Source organism: Bombus pascuorum, chromosome 8 (assembly GCF_905332965.1).
Source record: "Bombus pascuorum chromosome 8, iyBomPasc1.1, whole genome shotgun sequence".
NCBI lineage: Eukaryota > Metazoa > Arthropoda > Insecta > Hymenoptera > Apidae > Bombus > Bombus pascuorum.
This window is the reverse complement of record NC_083495.1, coordinates 8,602,589-8,619,155: the sequence shown is the minus strand read 5'-3', so window position 1 is coordinate 8,619,155 and position 16,567 is coordinate 8,602,589. Positions and strand designations below refer to the sequence as shown.

The following is a 16,567-nucleotide window of genomic DNA, read 5'->3' as shown; positions in this document are numbered from 1 at the left end:
GAATTATCGCTTGTCATTTTTCGTGATAATTGCACGGTGACACAATGTGTCCGGTAACCACTGCTTCCTGCATCGCCATGTCCTCCCAATCGAGTATGTATGTACTCCAAATTGTTAATTTCTTTCGATAACCTGAAGCATTTTCTTTTTCATTTTTCCTAAATAATATTCTGTACTGAAAAATTTATCTACCGTAGATGTTTTGGAAATGAATGCGTTTGATACAATTCGACAGAAATTATACTCTGTTGCTGATATAGATAATAGTGATAGTTACTTCTTGGTAATGTCGTATAGGCTCGTTTGATACAAACTGTCATAATCACGTGAAATTTAGGCGAAACAGTGCATAATAAGATATCACTCGTGTATAATATACGTAACTCGATGTACCACGACTTTTTTTTTTGGTTAGTTTCGTTTGAAAGTACATACATGAGATAGTGTCTTGTAACATAGCAATTCACCGATTGCTATTTAAATGTTGAAGTTGTAATCAGAGCGAAGGAAAACATCGAAGGTGATGTCAACGAAAAAGTGACGGTCGATAAAAACCGACGGGTAATGTCAAATCGCACGATGTGAAAATTGACAAGTAACAAGGTCTACGCCTAGTTTTCGTGTACCTCTTCGTGGATTTTTTGACTTTCACTATGAGTGATGGGCCATCATCGGAAAACGTGGCGGAAAATAACGCCTCCATGGCGAACAACGGGGGGGAATTATGCTCGCAGAGTTCCATTGACAAACGTATTAAAGATATGAGTCTGTCTATCGTGAGTAACATAACCAAGAAGGTGAGTGAGACCTTAAACTTGGATGCTTGACACTCAGAAAATTCTATGTTTACTTTTAATAAATTTGATATTCTTATAAATAAATAATTCTCCTTTTTGCGAATGTACTTTAACCTTGTTTGCATTAGTCGTAATCTTTTATGAATTTATTATAATATCGTTTGTAGTTCGGTTACTTAAGTACAAAGCTATTATTTATCTTTAAGAATGTTTCCAGTTTATATGTTTTACTTTTGTATTATTTTATTTTATTATAAATGTACGATATCTTTAAATTATTTTATTAATTATACATATGTGTATGTGATTTTCTTAATTTGCTGCCTTATATTTGTTATACTGTATTGTGAGTATTTTTAAAGAGAAATTTAATATAATCGGTCTGTAATAATTTATTTACAAATTCGAATGCCGTTTAGATTAACTAGCAAAGAAAGTGTTATTTATTCAAGTTATTAGTCTTATTTATTTTTATCATTAAATAATTCCATATCTAAGGTCGCATCGAAAAATGTATTTAATAATTTTATTTCAATATTAACGTTACTACTTGGTTAAGTTTATGAAAAATAATTATCTCTATGCAAGATTCTATTAGAAAGTAAAATATCCATATAAGTTATATTAATGTACAAAGCAGCAAATGTAGAAATATCATCCGTATCCAAATGTTAAATCAGTAATCACTAATAACATTCGCATAATAAAAAAATTGCGAACGAACTGTTCTGTTGCATGCACTTGTTAATTTGGTTTAATTTAATTTCTCGTTCCGGCTTGTATAATTTTCGGGTAAACAAAATGTTTTTGAGCATTTATATTTATTTAACAATTTGAATGTCTCACGTGCCGCGACATTTCGTTTTGCTTTTCAACGAAACCTCGTTTAGCGATCATAACGAACAGATCAGATTGAAGCTACCGAATGCCGCTTCCTACCTGAAACGTTTGATAAGATTGAAAAATGGAGGAAAACTCGAATCTGAGAGGGAAATGATCGATGGCGCTTCTGAAGTATCCGAAATCACGGAAAGTATGTTAACTCACGTGATGCTAGAAGTCTCGAGTGGTAAATTATTATTATATTTGGTCGTTAACCTAAGCGTATTCCATAAAAGAATTTATCTTCCATGGACGGCAAAGCTTTCGTTCCTCTTCTTCGTAAAGCATTTAATCTTTAGTTTAAATTAACAATCAAACAAAATTTTATGATAAGTTAAATGTTGTCTTCTTGCAGGCGGCCTGTTTTTATATTTCTTAAAATATAAAACTTATATTTTCTTTTCTAGACTTTAATATCCTTTGCATGGAACTTAAGTTTACACAAGTAGGTAGAAAGTTTTAGTTAAACTCTTTCTTGTTATGCGTGTGAAGACAACGAAGATCTTGTGGAAAATGTCCTCAACTAGTTTCTTTATTTTTATTTTTACATCATTTAAACGTCATATTAAAATTGCATAGGATCTTATCTTTGATATCTATCTTCAGGTAAATTGAAACGTTTTCGGATTATCATTAGGGGTTGCTTTATTTGTTATCGTTATAGATATGTGGAGAACTTTTCCCGTAAGAAATATTTTATTCGTCATATAAATAGATACTCTATTACAGTATCAAAAATACATTAAAGGCGATACTGTCACAATTTTTACAATTTTTACCATAAAATAATTCATTCGGAATAATTCACGTTAATTTATAGGACACACCCAGCGTACAGTTTTAATAAACACGATTTAACAATATCAAAATAATATGTCTATAGTAACAAACTAATACTATTGAAATTAATCACTAAATAGCGTGCGTTAATAAAGCAACGACTATTATTCAATTTCTCTTTCTCCACATCCTATAGTCATTCAATTTATTAATGATAACTGTGTGTTCCGCATATAAGCGAGTACTTTCACGATCTTTGCTACTCAGTGTCATTTCAAAATTGAAAATTTCTGTCTGGAAATTCATTTATCGATATAAAATTAAATATTGATAGTTGTCGTGTTTATATCTACCTGTATAAAACTGTTGACGAGTTGCAATTTGTTAGTGTCGATCAATGAACAGGATATACCGGCAGACAGGGATTCGGTCGACTGGCCGGAAAGTCATGTGGTCGAAACAAGGTGGTACGAAACTCCCAGTGACCCTTCGAATCCTGAAGGACCTTCCACCTCCACCGTGCACACGGACGACAATACAAGTATTTTCAATCGTTGATTACGATGGTAGAGTAGGGTTGACCCCCTCATGCGGGTTTATTGATTCTCCTATAGAGATTTTTGTGTTTAATGATTCATACATTAGCTCCCTTATGGCTTTTATTCTTTTGTTATTCTGCTTTTATTAGGTTACTACGGAAATATATTGTAGATGTTTTCTATATTCGAGAAGAAAGCAACCATAATGAATTTATTGAAAGATCGTCGATGTATTGATTTATTTTCAATAAAACATTCTCGGAAGAATTCATCGTCAAATTACATTGTTCGATATTTATTCTGTATAACACGTAGATATTCTAGAATTTATTGGATAAATTTCAGTTAAATTCATAAGATTACAAAATATACTGAATGAGCTGTTGTACAAATGCGTCTATATAAAATATATAAAATTATAACACACATTTTTACATACATCGCACGTAAATACAATTTCAATTGCGTTTCGCGTTTATTTAACAAATTATCATTCTTCATTTTTTAAGCAAAACAAAAATTGACACGGCATACATAAACGCATTAATCCATACATATATGTTTTCTTTTCAATGTTCGTTTGTCTCGTAATCTTTTTACATTTCGAGATTAGTGACCATCATTTCCACTTAAATGAATTTCTCTCATGTTTCCTTCTTTTCTAATTCTCTTTCCATCACGGCTTATACGACTTGGAAATCGAGTACGATATAAAGTTCATCGATTCGTGCGTCATGAAATTTAGTCGGGCTTCCTTGCAGGCGAATACCCGGCGGTCGCTACAGTAGCACAAACTCAACCTGTTCAAACGATTTCAAATTCTGTGACCACCACCGAAGCGATGACTACAAATGGAGTTTTTGTGAGTGTACTGAACCGCGACGCTGCCGCGGCGAGGAACATTTTGCAGTTTAGGGAAGCCTTGTCTTCGCAGATCGGGTAAATTCGATAATCATTAACCAACGATAAAACTGCAACCAAACTTTAATGTCCTATATGTTTTTCACAAAAGCATTCGAAAAAGAATAGTATTTCTATTAACAATAATTAATTAGAGAAATGTTCCCTCTGAAGACTGAGAAAAATTCTGCCCCGAAATGCTCAATTCTCGAACAGTTCAATTTGACTAAAAGGGGTTTTGAACAGTGTACTTATATTTTGTTTTTTATTTCAAAGAAAAGTAGTTCAGGTTTTCGAGTATTCTGCGAATTGCCATAAAGTTTGAGATGCCACTGAACCGTGTAAACATCGCGTTCAGAAGGACTACAATATTTGTATTCTTTAGATCGCAAGCGGAAAGGCTTAGAGATCAAGAGACTCGAAGCGTTCCGTTGGTCTATATTCAGAGTGAAGATCGTCACGAGCTTTATCTGCAGAGCACCGTAAACGGTGAAAGTGGATTTAGTGGATCGAGTACGATCGGGTAAGCGTTTTGTGAACTCGAAAATTACAGTGTGATTTAAACGATAGTCCGAGTTCGATCGATTATTTAATCCGCGTCGTGAGGTTCCAAACGCGAGCTTCCTTCGTTTCTTGAACCTATGCCATTAGCATTTCTGACCTCGACATAAAATAATACCAACGTTTAATCGTTTCTCATTATAAACAGATATTATAATCTACAAACAATAAAGACACAAATCGTGTAATTAAATTGGCCGGAAACATGTTATCTTATCAGTGTCTTAATTGCTTTAGCCAGAAATTGTAATAAGAATCATTTGTTTTCTACGTTACATGTTACAATTGCAGACATTTTTATCCAGAATGTTAATTTCTACACTATCATTTCTCTTTGTTGCAAGAAATTTGCAAAATGTTAGATTTGCATCGTCCTTTTATAGATTTCACATTTGTATCTGTATTGTTGAATAATGATTTATTGTATATAAGCTATTATGTGTTTAAGACGATAATAATTACAAAGACGAAGCTATTTTGAAGGAAATTAGTAGGATTAGAAATTGTTAATTTTATCTACTTTTCTCTTAAAACTTCTAAGAAATTTCATTTTCCTTTGGAATATAATTACAGGTAGATTTTGTCGAAGTTAACGTTCCAACATCTCGATACACTGAAACTGCACGCGAAACGCATTAATTAGTTGCGGGTGCCGTTTCGAGGTTGTGTTGTAACTCGGTGACTCGTGTCGCGTTGCTTAACGTCGAATGGCCTCACGAATTTCCGATGCGCTCGAGACTACTTACTTGATAGCGTGAGAGCGTGTTATAATCGAACGTGGTGTGTTGAAAATTAAATGAATTATTTAGGTATTAACTTCGTTATATCTACTATATATATGTGTGTATGTGCGCGTGTAGCATTATTTATTAACTATAGATAACAAATTCCATGTATTTGAATGTTGATGTATAATATATGCAGATAATATATAGCTAAGAAGCATAATGGTGTAGGTCAGTTCACTGCTTAGTTTCCATAAAATAGCGTTCTGCGTTTATTATCACAAAACGTTGATTATATTTCTTCAAGTTATAAAGATGTATAGTGGCAGAGAATAATTTAATTGATCATAAAACCAACGATAAACTTTGAAGTTAAAATACGTAACTGTATTCAGGTTCTGAAATTCTTGACTTGCGCTATTATGATTTTCAATCTACCATGAGTTCTGTATAGCGACTGGTTCGATACTGAGGCAGGCAGTAAGCGATGAATAGGGTGACTCCGAAATTGTGGTGCACACGTGCAACACGTGAAAACGAATCGAATATTTTTCACATAAATTTATTTTTATTTCCTTTCACATAAACATACAATAACATTTCAAGCCTCGAATCACTTTATCTAACTATCATTAATTATCGCTGATCATCAACAGCACATCTGGTGTGCGAAACGCGCGCGTCCCTTTAAAATTGATCCGAGCTCGTTACTCGATCTAATATTTGCGGTGAAACACGTTGCACGCGCAATATTTTCTTGTTTTGCTTTGGTTTTCGCGTGCGCATGTTTCGTAGCGCACTCGCAAGCCGCAGGGCACGCCGAAGCGCAAGGATATCGAGTGTATAACTACGCGGAGTGGCATGACTATCGAGTGGAAGATTGTGGCGCATCGTGCGGCTCTCCTCGGTAAACCTATTCGCGTGCTAACCGCGCTAAAAAATTGGTAACGGTATCGTTATTGTGGTCGGTTTGCATTCGTTGAACGTTGCCGATACTCTCGGTAGAACGTCGCATCGTCGGAAACAGTTTCAACCGGTAGATCGTCTTTACTCTTATTAACCGAGCCGAACGACACAGACGAGTGAACTTTAAGAGGCGATTGGTCTGTGACGCGAATTTTTTTCGTTCGAAATTGGTTAGCGGTATATTTGGGATTAGAAAATAAAAGTTCGTAGAAAAAAATTGTGCAAATGAAAGTTGATCTGTAGTGAAAATTATTTCCTTAATTTTTCACTGATTTTTGAATACTGGAACAGCCAGTCGCTAACGTGTACCTATAGTGGCTCACGAAAGTATTCGAATATCTTTAGAAGGCTTTTGCGAATATATTGCGTATTTTATACGAAACATTTTGAAGTTCGAATAGCGCTGTAACGAGGCTCGATAATCATGATTGTATCGGTACAGTTGGAGAAAAATCTAAGAGTGTACATAGAAACTACGAGATATTTAGTGCAAGTATCGTATAGATCACAAAGATGCTGTTTAAACACCATTGTATTAATAGGCCGTAATATTCAGTAGAAGCATTTTTAACATTTAATATATTCTTATGATATCTGTTCTTGCTGTATCCTAATTTTTTATCGAACGTATGTTCACAGTAAATATTCTGTAATTTCTATATTCATTTTCCGATTGATTTCAAGTGTTGCCAATATCTTCGTTACAACACTACTGAAATTTCAAGATGTTTTATATAACACACAATAGGAACACGATATTCTACAAACTTCTACATGCATCTTCAGTAATAAATAAAGACTGCCACTTTGTACTTGATTCTGGTCGTTTATCTTTATTGTTTCATTGTATTTTAATGACGTTGATATACGTGATTCATTCCTCCTTTTAAGTAATAATTCAGGCTAGAAATAATTTATATTTATATGCATCGAATCAACAAAAGAATAAGCATATATTTTCTGTTCTTAAAAGACCCATTATCCTACATTTCCTGGTATTTTTTCGATTTTCCTCAAGTAACAGCGCACGGTTCCGTAAACCAGATTAACCCTATTCGAGGTGCAATTCATTGTTAGTTCCAGTTATGCTTTCGTAGGTCCGATTAACATAATGTCATCAAATTCTGCGAACCACTCGGATCATTCTAACGGTGGCACACTTGCTATTCTCTTAAATTTTTAAGTCTGTCGTTCTAAAAAAAAAAAAGAAAAAAAAAGAAAAAAGGGGAAAAAGGAACAGTTTACAATGCATATGCTATTTACTCTGCTTTCGATCTCTACATTTCTTATCTAATCTTCACATAATTTAAAAGTAGAGCAGTTAAACGTGTAGTGTTTTGCACAAGTTCTAGCGCGTATTGCAGTAAGAATATATATTTTTTCAATAACTGAAAACTAATAGAATTTGTACATATTTGTCTAGCCGAGCCACTATCGGATCGGTTTAAACGAGAAAGATAATAAGGGAACAGATGTAAAACGTATAATTAATTTTTTTTGTAGAAGTTATTTCTAATTTTGAATATAGAGAAAAAATACATAGATTAAACCGTATTGTGGTGGAACGTCAATTATAATACATAGAAAGAACTGTGTTAGAGGATCAGTCGTTTGTTCAAGAGATTTAGCATACTACGTATCAAGTATTAATTATAAATACCGGTTAAGTACTAATTGTAGATGTTACATGTCCATTTGGCGTTTAATTAAAACTGTACATTTCTAGTTATTTTGATCAATCTGTACAATCTATAAGGAACAAATTGTCCAGACGTTTCTAGTTGAGGATAGAATAAAAGTAGGAGAAGTCAAAAGCACGTCTGGCGTATGAAAGGCAATGGAAAGGAAATCTAAGATCCTTGCACGAAGTGAAATGATTTGTCGAGGTGATTTCACGAAGGAAACATTGCATCTATTCTACCATCGTTACGCCGCGGTATGGAGCCGAGCCAATCGATTTTCATGTAGCGTACCATTTCTCCTTTGGTTTCCTGATTTACAATTTGACTGATCGAATCAACCGTGTAACGCGTAATGAAAATATGAAATTACAATTAATCTGCTTCCGAATGCAATAAGGAAGGAGTTACAGGATCATTAGAAACTTGACATCCTGGATGGAGCATCGTTCGTTTCATACATTCGCTATTATTCTGCATTGCAACAAAATCTCAACTACGTATCGTGTTTTATTTCTTCTATTTCTCCACTGCAAAACTACTTCTTATATCGCAACATCTGTATGAGATTCATATTTTTACAACCGACCACGTCAATTATATATATATTTGTCTACCTTGCAATTTAAAATTAAATAAATTAAACTAAAATTAAATTACTATCAAAGTATCGAATAATAAGTATCGCGGATAAGTGTCGAAATACTTTCATGAGCATTTTCACACGTACGTGTATGTACACACTTGAAGTAACGAAATATAGTATAAAATGAAAGATACAAAACCTTTTCCTGTACTTAATGACGATCTATTTAATAAGGAACTTTGTCGGTTGTTATTGTACGAATCGATACCCGTTTCTGTTTCCATACAATGCATCTTTTATTCGGATCGTACAGATCATTGGGCCGAATTCTTTCTTTTCACCGGTCGAAGGAGCAATTAACGGAGAGAATGATTCACGATGTATGCACGTGAACTCGTTTCCTCGTGTTTTCGATTTTGCAACGCGCAAACCGATCGACAGTATGGACGAATTCAGTTTCTATCGAAACGCATTGGCTTTATTATATTCAGACAGTGAAGTGTAACTGAACGAGTTTTGCTAGTAACGCGAGGTGCCAGACTTTCACGAGTATGCGTTTTGCTCACTGGATCGTACGGAGATCCTATTTGATTACAGGCTGCGTTCGACCGAGCCGTGGTTACGTCTGATCGTGACTCATTCGTTTCGTACGCTTGTGTACACCAAGTACATTTGTATCTATCGGTCACCTCATTTGAGAAAGTCGTGTGGGGTAATGCATATTGAAATATTAATTTCATCTGTTATTTATAGAGTTCTTTGTCTCTGGTCACGGGGAAGAACGTGTATTGTGTGTTTCGTGAAACATTGTACGAGCACGAATGAGGGGAAAGAAAGAATATCAGCTTTGCCTTATTTTGTGTTATCTAGGATTTTACGATTTAATTTGTTAACACGTTGAGTACGCAAAGCTTATCGACAGTGAGACTGAATAAATCGGAGAAAATCAAATATAGGAGCAGTAGGAGCAGCTGTCGAAATCGTATGACGTGTAATTGCTTTTACGTACACTTGCGAAGATAAAGTAATCAGACAGATAATGTAGTGAGGCTAAACCGACTATTAAAACTAGGTCTATGCTAGAGTTCCTAGTCGCGCGTAAATCTATAATTTTCGTGTTATCGTTGCTAAGAGGGTTACTGATAATACCATGGTACAAAGTATTATGCAAAACTTGTTATACAACGGGTGAATGATATTTCTCTCTCGAAGAAAGTCAAAAACTCAGTACAAATTGTATATTTTGCAAACAAATCATTCGAACTCCACAAACTGTTCCACAGCAAATCTACGAACATTCTGATATAAAATAACATAATATTATGATATACCATAATTCTTACAAAATATTACGCGTTATTCATTTCGGCTATCTTTGCAGTCTTAGTGTCAAATAACCCGAAATAACAAAGTATCAAAGCTATCACGCTTCGCCAGTGCTAGACGTATCTGTATATGAAAAATGCCGTATAAGGGCAACAAATGACAAAACGCTGACATTCTCCGGGCACCAGTCTCCCGATAAAGAACCTCACTTTCTCCGTGTAGGTACTGATTATGCAAGCAGAAATTCGAGCAACGGAGAAATTTCTCTCGTTTAAAACTGCGTGCTTGCGGTTACACGAGCCGAGTTCGCTTCTCCTTCCGACCACCTACTTCTCGTTACAGATTCTTCGACTCTAATGAAGGGGTAAATCGTGCTTTGCCGTTGGAATAACTTTGGCGATTTGTCAGGGAGGCAGGTGCATCCTGGCACGGAATATGGATTCGTTGGTCGGTCGATTGTGTGGTACGGTTATAGAGAACCAGGGTAGTTATATAGTCGTGTACGGGCGACTGTGGCGTGCCGATAAGCTTTGCAAAATTTTCGATTACGGAAGAACGAACGGCTAACCGCTGTCTCGTGATCCTGGCTCGCGTATTCTAGTTAAGAATTTTGCCGACTGCAACCAATGCGGAACTCGCGACCGGGGTTCTGCGCCGAATCGTGATGGCAAGTATCTGGATGGAACTGTGGTTATAGCGAGATGATGAATTGGCAAGATACGTTGATGGTCTAGGAAGTCATTAAGCAGGAGGTTAACGCGTTCATTGGCGATCTGGTTTTCATTAATGTCTGTGTTATTAGGTTGTAACACGTGAAAATGTAACCGATGTTGGAAACAGTTGATCGATGATTACCAGATTTTAAATGATTTAGAAAAGAGTGTTATTTCAATGTTCTGTTCTGTACTATGTGCCTGCTTTTAAAATCTTCGTGGCTGTTTGTTGTAGTTGTTTGATGTTGGTTTAGGCGAGTGGAAGATATGGGTGACTTTAATGAAATTTAGAATAATTATTCTGTGTGAATTTAAACTGTATCACAATGCGTGTGTGCAGTGAAAATATGTCGAGAAATACTTCGGTTTCTGGAAAAGGTTCTATTCGCGAAAGAATCATTTAATGGGTTTTTAAAAAATTTAAATAGATTTGTAAAACAAAAAGTAGGACATTTGAAAAAGTTCCGGTAATTGCAGGGCGATTTGTGGAAAGTTTTTATTGTTTCTTTTTATATCTAAAGAAAACAATAGCAGCAGCATCAGATTGTCAGGAAATGGAGAACATATATCAAGAAAACAAGCTTAATCGATTAATAGTTATGTTTTTATACTTGTGTGTGCCAACGTTATAAATCGCAGAAAATTAGCTCAATTACAATATGCAGTTCTATTAAATTCACCATATTTATAGCGCCGACTCAGATTCAAGACGTATACAGTGAACGTGTTACAAGACAGTGTTACTATCGACGAAGTTGAAGTTTATTAACGTGAAATGTTTGTCATTTGGTATTATAGAATTAATTATTGGCCATAAACCCTTGATGCGATGAATCTAACTTTTTAAGATGAGATCGCTAAAGATTAATAGATGTAGTTAGACGAGTTCCGAATTGGTACACGAAATTAACATTCTCGAGTTGCGTGATTCGTTGTTTCGCTACTGGAATTTTCTCGTCACATTATGTATACACACGTACGGTGTGTCTTACAAACTTTAATCGCGTGTTTCATAGTACGCCATGAAGCGTACACGTGTGTTTGATTTATGATCAATCGTTAACTGAGAATAAAGGAGCATTTTATTTCTAATTATGTCAAGTTTACGTAAGCTTCGAGAAATGGCTAATTATCAGCGCATCGATATTGCATTTACTGCAAAATATTTTAGTCTATATTTATAGCCTGTATATATAGATTAAAATTCTTGTTTATTATGGACTTATAATTATATTTATGATTCGATATAAATTAGCGTATTGTACTGCATAGAAGGATTTATTATTCAATTTATCGGATAATTAAAAAATGTATTCTTCATTAAGTGGACATTCTTTAGTCGATTAAGGGAGTGATGCTGTAATTTAATGCTACTATAATTTATACGTTGCAAATTGATAGGGGCTATATGTTACCCCGATGAGTTATGTTCATTTTTTTTTTAGAAATCAACGTATATTATGTTAGCGTTGTTTATGGGAGACACTGCTGTGTAATTTTATATTTCGTATGTACATGTAATAGATGTGAGGATCGTACGCTAATAACGAAGTGTAGCGTGCAATTCTTTTATTCATTCATTGATTAAATACATGTCATATTTTATACGAAGACGCGTATAAATATATGTTAATATATTTTCCAATCTCGGGAGAGGTCATCAGCAAAACGGTTGATTCACCCTTTCATCATTTATTTAGGATTTTTTTTTTTATCTGTTTCATGATAAACGAGTAATTCGTACAAATATTTCGACATTTAGAAATGTCTAAGAACGGCTTACAAATAGAATAAAACTTATTCTCAATCCTATGATTAGTTTCCGAGACGAAAGTAATATTCTACTTTAGAATTCTAAATATGTAGCCATACGATCAGCGTGGAAACGAGGAGGTTAATCTCATGCATTCTCGGAAGTTCTAGGTACGATTAGCCAGAAATTCCAGCATTCTTTTACAGCGGAGATTTTTGAAATTCAAAAGTTACATTTCGAAAAGAGAAAAATTCTAAATGTCTATGAATTTTTATTTATACGGTAACTTTCTTCGTTTCTTCCATTTCATATCAGTGAAAATAAAATTAAATGAGAATTCGCATACGACATAGCGGCATCAGTGGAATACCAAGGTTTAACAATTTATGCCTTCGATACCAATCAAACACATAATTCGTTATTCCAATATATTACCTTGTTTTTTAATCACTACATTAACATATTACGTATATATTTTAATTATATCAATAGAACGTTACTAAGTAGGCAAGTACATACGTACGTGGTCATTGAAAAATTCGATTTTAGGTTACTAAGAACAGAAATTTCCTTTAATTAATTTACATCGTTGAATTCTATCAAATTCGCATCGTATTTACGAAAAAGGAATATCCAGAATTCGTTTGATAATTTTTCGTTACTATTTTTCCACTCATCTAAATTCCATAATTCTATGAAATTGTAAAAATTCTACGTAATTTTACACAGCGAATCGCGAGTTGATTCCAAATGTGTCGCGTTAAATGTTAAAATAGGAGGGTTTACACGTTCGTCAGGAATTCGATTGTCATCGGATCACATGAGAATTACTATGCTAGTTCTCTCTTATATCGAAGTATATCGAAGTATATCAATTTATCTACTGCTTCTTAATCAACTTTCGAGATTACACTTCGTACGATCTTTTAGCGAGTTGCAAAAAATGATCTTTCTCGAAAATATGGCTCTCGATTCATAAAACTTTGAGAATGCGGTCTGCCTCTTTGATACATAATTTTACGAATCTTATAAGGTGTGAACGTTATTCTTAGTCACGTTCACGTTCACTTTTTTGACACGTCTTTTTTTCGGGCTTATTAAACAGCTTCTATTCCGATTTTCTTAATATGTACGTGCTACAAGGTGATGTAGGTGAGCACACGATACGTCGATGATTAGGTGGGTGGGCATGCGTGCATGCGCATCGAGGGATTTTTTAGTGAGAACCCACGTTGTTCGTTCGTTTCGTAGTTCGTAGGCGTTCATCCGACTCTGTTTTCCGTGGTGTGCGAAGATGTTCGTATGTGACGCGCGTCACGCACGGTTTTACTTATCGCTTTGGAAAGTAAAAGTGCTCGTCCTACGGGTCTTCCACGTATCCGCACGCAACGCACCGCGTCGTAAAGTCCAGACAAAACCACGACGAACGTCTTTCCTTCCGGCCAGTCTGTTCAATCGTCGTCCACGAACGCTAATCTCGCTTATGGAAATGCCCACGCTATCGTATTACGCGATGACGAACGTTTCTCGCTGTGGAATATCGTCGTCGTAATTAATTCGTTGGTAAATCCCACGTTTCAGGCGCTTTGCGTTGGAAGATCCTTTTCTTAGCTTTCTGAGATTTCCTATTTGGTTTATAGATGCTGGCCACAGATGCTGGAGAGTTAAGTAGGATAAAACCAGCGTTTCTGAGTAATTTAACGGAATTACTGATTTAAGAAGCCTATAAGACATGGCGTGTATAGAGGCCGTTAAAATATAACAGTTTAATGCTTCTTATGAAAATATATTTTTATGAGAAATAGCTTATAATAAAGTTTAGAATAAAATGCGTTTATACAAAGTTTATGATAAGAACGAATAAAAAATGTTTAAATTAGCGTAGCTTCCAAAATCGGTAATTTCAGTGTAAAATGTAATTTTGTATCTTTTTGTCGAGATTCTTTGTGAATAATTTTATTTGACAAAGTTCTATAATACATGAAAACTCTGAAATTTTTAAAGAATGATAGAGCTGCAAGGATGGATAATTTAATTACATTGGAACATGTAATTTTGTTATTTGAAAGTTAAAAATAGGAATAATACATATTAAATTATTTCTAATAATTAAATAAATATCGGTTATTGATTTTTCTTTATTTTTGAATTTATCGATTTTTCTACCAAAGCGTAAAACAGTAATGAAATAATGTGAGCGCAAATTTTCTAATATTTATGGCAATATGAGCGACAAATAAACCGTAAAATATGCTTTATTGTTAGATATGCACGTACGATAAAACCGATACAGGAAGAGGTACATAGACACCTATGCGAACCTCCCTATATCCTCCATTGCAGTCATGCGAAATTTATTGTACGATTTATAAGGTTAACTATAAATTTCGCATATGCGATAGCTTCGGGACATTTCTGCTTTCCGTTCCATTGAAATTCTTGGAGGATATAGCTTCACGTTTCTCCCATTATTCATTAAAAGGGGACACTTCTCAGCTGAGAAATTCAAATTGGCAAACATTCAAGTTTTCAACGTGTATTCATAATTAATCATTCTATACATTGAACAGTTCATATCGATCTCCTCATAAAATGAAATACGATTATAATATCTGTTTATCTATTGATTCGTAACACAGTGGGAAGTTCGTACAAATTTCAAACAACTTGTATACTATGCTATCAAAATTGGAGTTGTAGTTAAATTGCAAAAGCTACAGCAAGAAGTCAAAAGAGTAAACATAAATATCAGTGAAAATTTTTTCAGTAAACGAACCGTGCAAAACGGTGGCGTGTAATAAAAGAAATATGAATTTATATTATAGAATTTCTTAAAAGTTAAATATGTACATCTATATTCTTCTATATTTTTAAATATTTTTATTAAAAGGAACTCCACATCTTTAAAATCTTATTTCTAGAATTATTTATGTATTTAAATCTTGTTCCAATCTTTCCATTTATTTTAATTTATTTCTTGAATTTTTCGAATCTATCGTCTGAATAGAGTTTCTTCTTTCTTTTTTTACACTCGATGAGCAATGGTAATAATACATTTTTATCGAATCTTAGGAGTGAAATTAGTAGCATGTCGGGAAACGATCATCTGGAAGTACGTAATCAGAGAATAGGACAGGACGTAACGCCGCAGTTTTTCAGCGGCATGTTAAGTGTAGACAGGGTAATACGCAAGCCAATTTGCCGCAACGATGATGAACCAACTATATACTAACATTTGCTGTTGAAACCGTAATTCTCAATTTGATAGACTTAATAAAGAAACAATCTTTTCTTTTTTTAGTATACGTGTTTTTATTATCTAATATATTTCTTAAAATTTCTTTCTTTTATTAATGATTTATGTTATGTATATCACATTCCTACAATATCCTGATAACACGCAATGCATTAAAAAAGATTTTATATTGCTGGTTATCGAAATAGCATATTTTCTATTATTCCTTATATAATTGCAGGCAATAATTAAGTAAACGAACGTAAATATTTGAACGATTAATTTCCGAATATATAAATGTTCCACGGGATCAGATTATAGTTCTGAATATTGTAGCCTATAGCAAAATATCATTAGAAAGATTAAACAGTTTTACACGTTCATCTATATTTCCCTATATGGAATTACCTATACATTTTTTATTTTTAAAGTTTTTTTTTTTTTTAGTTTATTTTGGTTTTTACAATTTGTCCTGAAGGACATTCGGTAAAGTATTATATCTTATTGGTAAAAAAAATAAAAATAAAATATAGCATGTGGGTGGCTACCCCCAGCGAGGTGCCATATTCGTGTTTGCTAGGTTATATCTTTTATGTTTTATTTTTAAAGTATGCTGTATTTGATAATAAATTGCATTATTCAATAATATTATTAGCAAGATATATCACATATCAAGAATGGCAGACAAAGTTTTATCCGAATTAAACCAGTAACATTGAACCGGTTAACCGAACCAGTATTTTAGTGTAAAGATGTAATTTTTCTGTTTAGTCTGGATAGATTTGCGCATTTTCTGCGCGAATCCTTCCTGTTTATTGTTTCTGCTGTTCTTTGCACAAGTTATTTCCGCCGGTGAGACGTAAAATCTTGCGTGTAACTCATATATGATCGCAGACATATATAAATTCTCCACGGTAATTATGTTGCTTGTAACGAACTTTTTATGAAGTTGAAGATACGTGGAGACAAATATACTTAGATTTCTCTTAAAGGTAGTAAAGTAACAATTGTGTGTCTTTTCAAATAAATTAAGAAGTCAGAATAATAAATATTAATATAATAATCATAATAGTAAATTTTCTATACGATTTATTAACGTATTATATTTTTTGCATTTGTCAAAAA

At 33.9% G+C, this 16,567-nt stretch overlaps 3 protein-coding genes across 14 annotated transcripts in view; 2 read left to right on the top strand and 1 right to left on the bottom strand.

The window, feature by feature from the left end:
• LOC132910002 (mucin-2-like) overlaps positions 1-16,567 on the bottom strand; it is a 708,972-nt gene that overhangs the window by 522,750 nt on the left and 169,655 nt on the right. The gene's annotated exons all lie outside the window — the stretch shown is intronic.
• The window catches only part of LOC132909833 (uncharacterized), a 123,582-nt gene that overhangs the window by 591 nt on the left and 106,424 nt on the right, over positions 1-16,567 (top strand). The window lies entirely within an intron of this gene.
• LOC132909835 (uncharacterized) lies at positions 49-15,509 on the top strand. The gene is made up of 6 exons (XM_060964957.1): positions 49-797; positions 1,704-1,830; positions 2,848-3,000; positions 3,760-3,937; positions 4,284-4,421; positions 15,280-15,509. Exons 1-6 carry the CDS (start codon positions 654-656, stop codon positions 15,437-15,439), a joined length of 900 nt encoding a protein of 299 aa, XP_060820940.1. The 5' UTR covers positions 49-653; the 3' UTR covers positions 15,440-15,509.

Coding starts and splice junctions, on each gene's coding strand:
- LOC132909835 (XM_060964957.1), top strand. CDS start 654: ATGAGTGATGGGCCATCATCGGAAAACGTGGCGGAAAATAACGCCTCC. Junction 798..1,703: donor TGAGTAACATAACCAAGAAG/GTGAGTGAGACC, acceptor CATAACGAACAG/ATCAGATTGAAGCTACCGAA. Junction 3,001..3,759: donor GCACACGGACGACAATACAA/GTATTTTCAATC, acceptor GCTTCCTTGCAG/GCGAATACCCGGCGGTCGCT.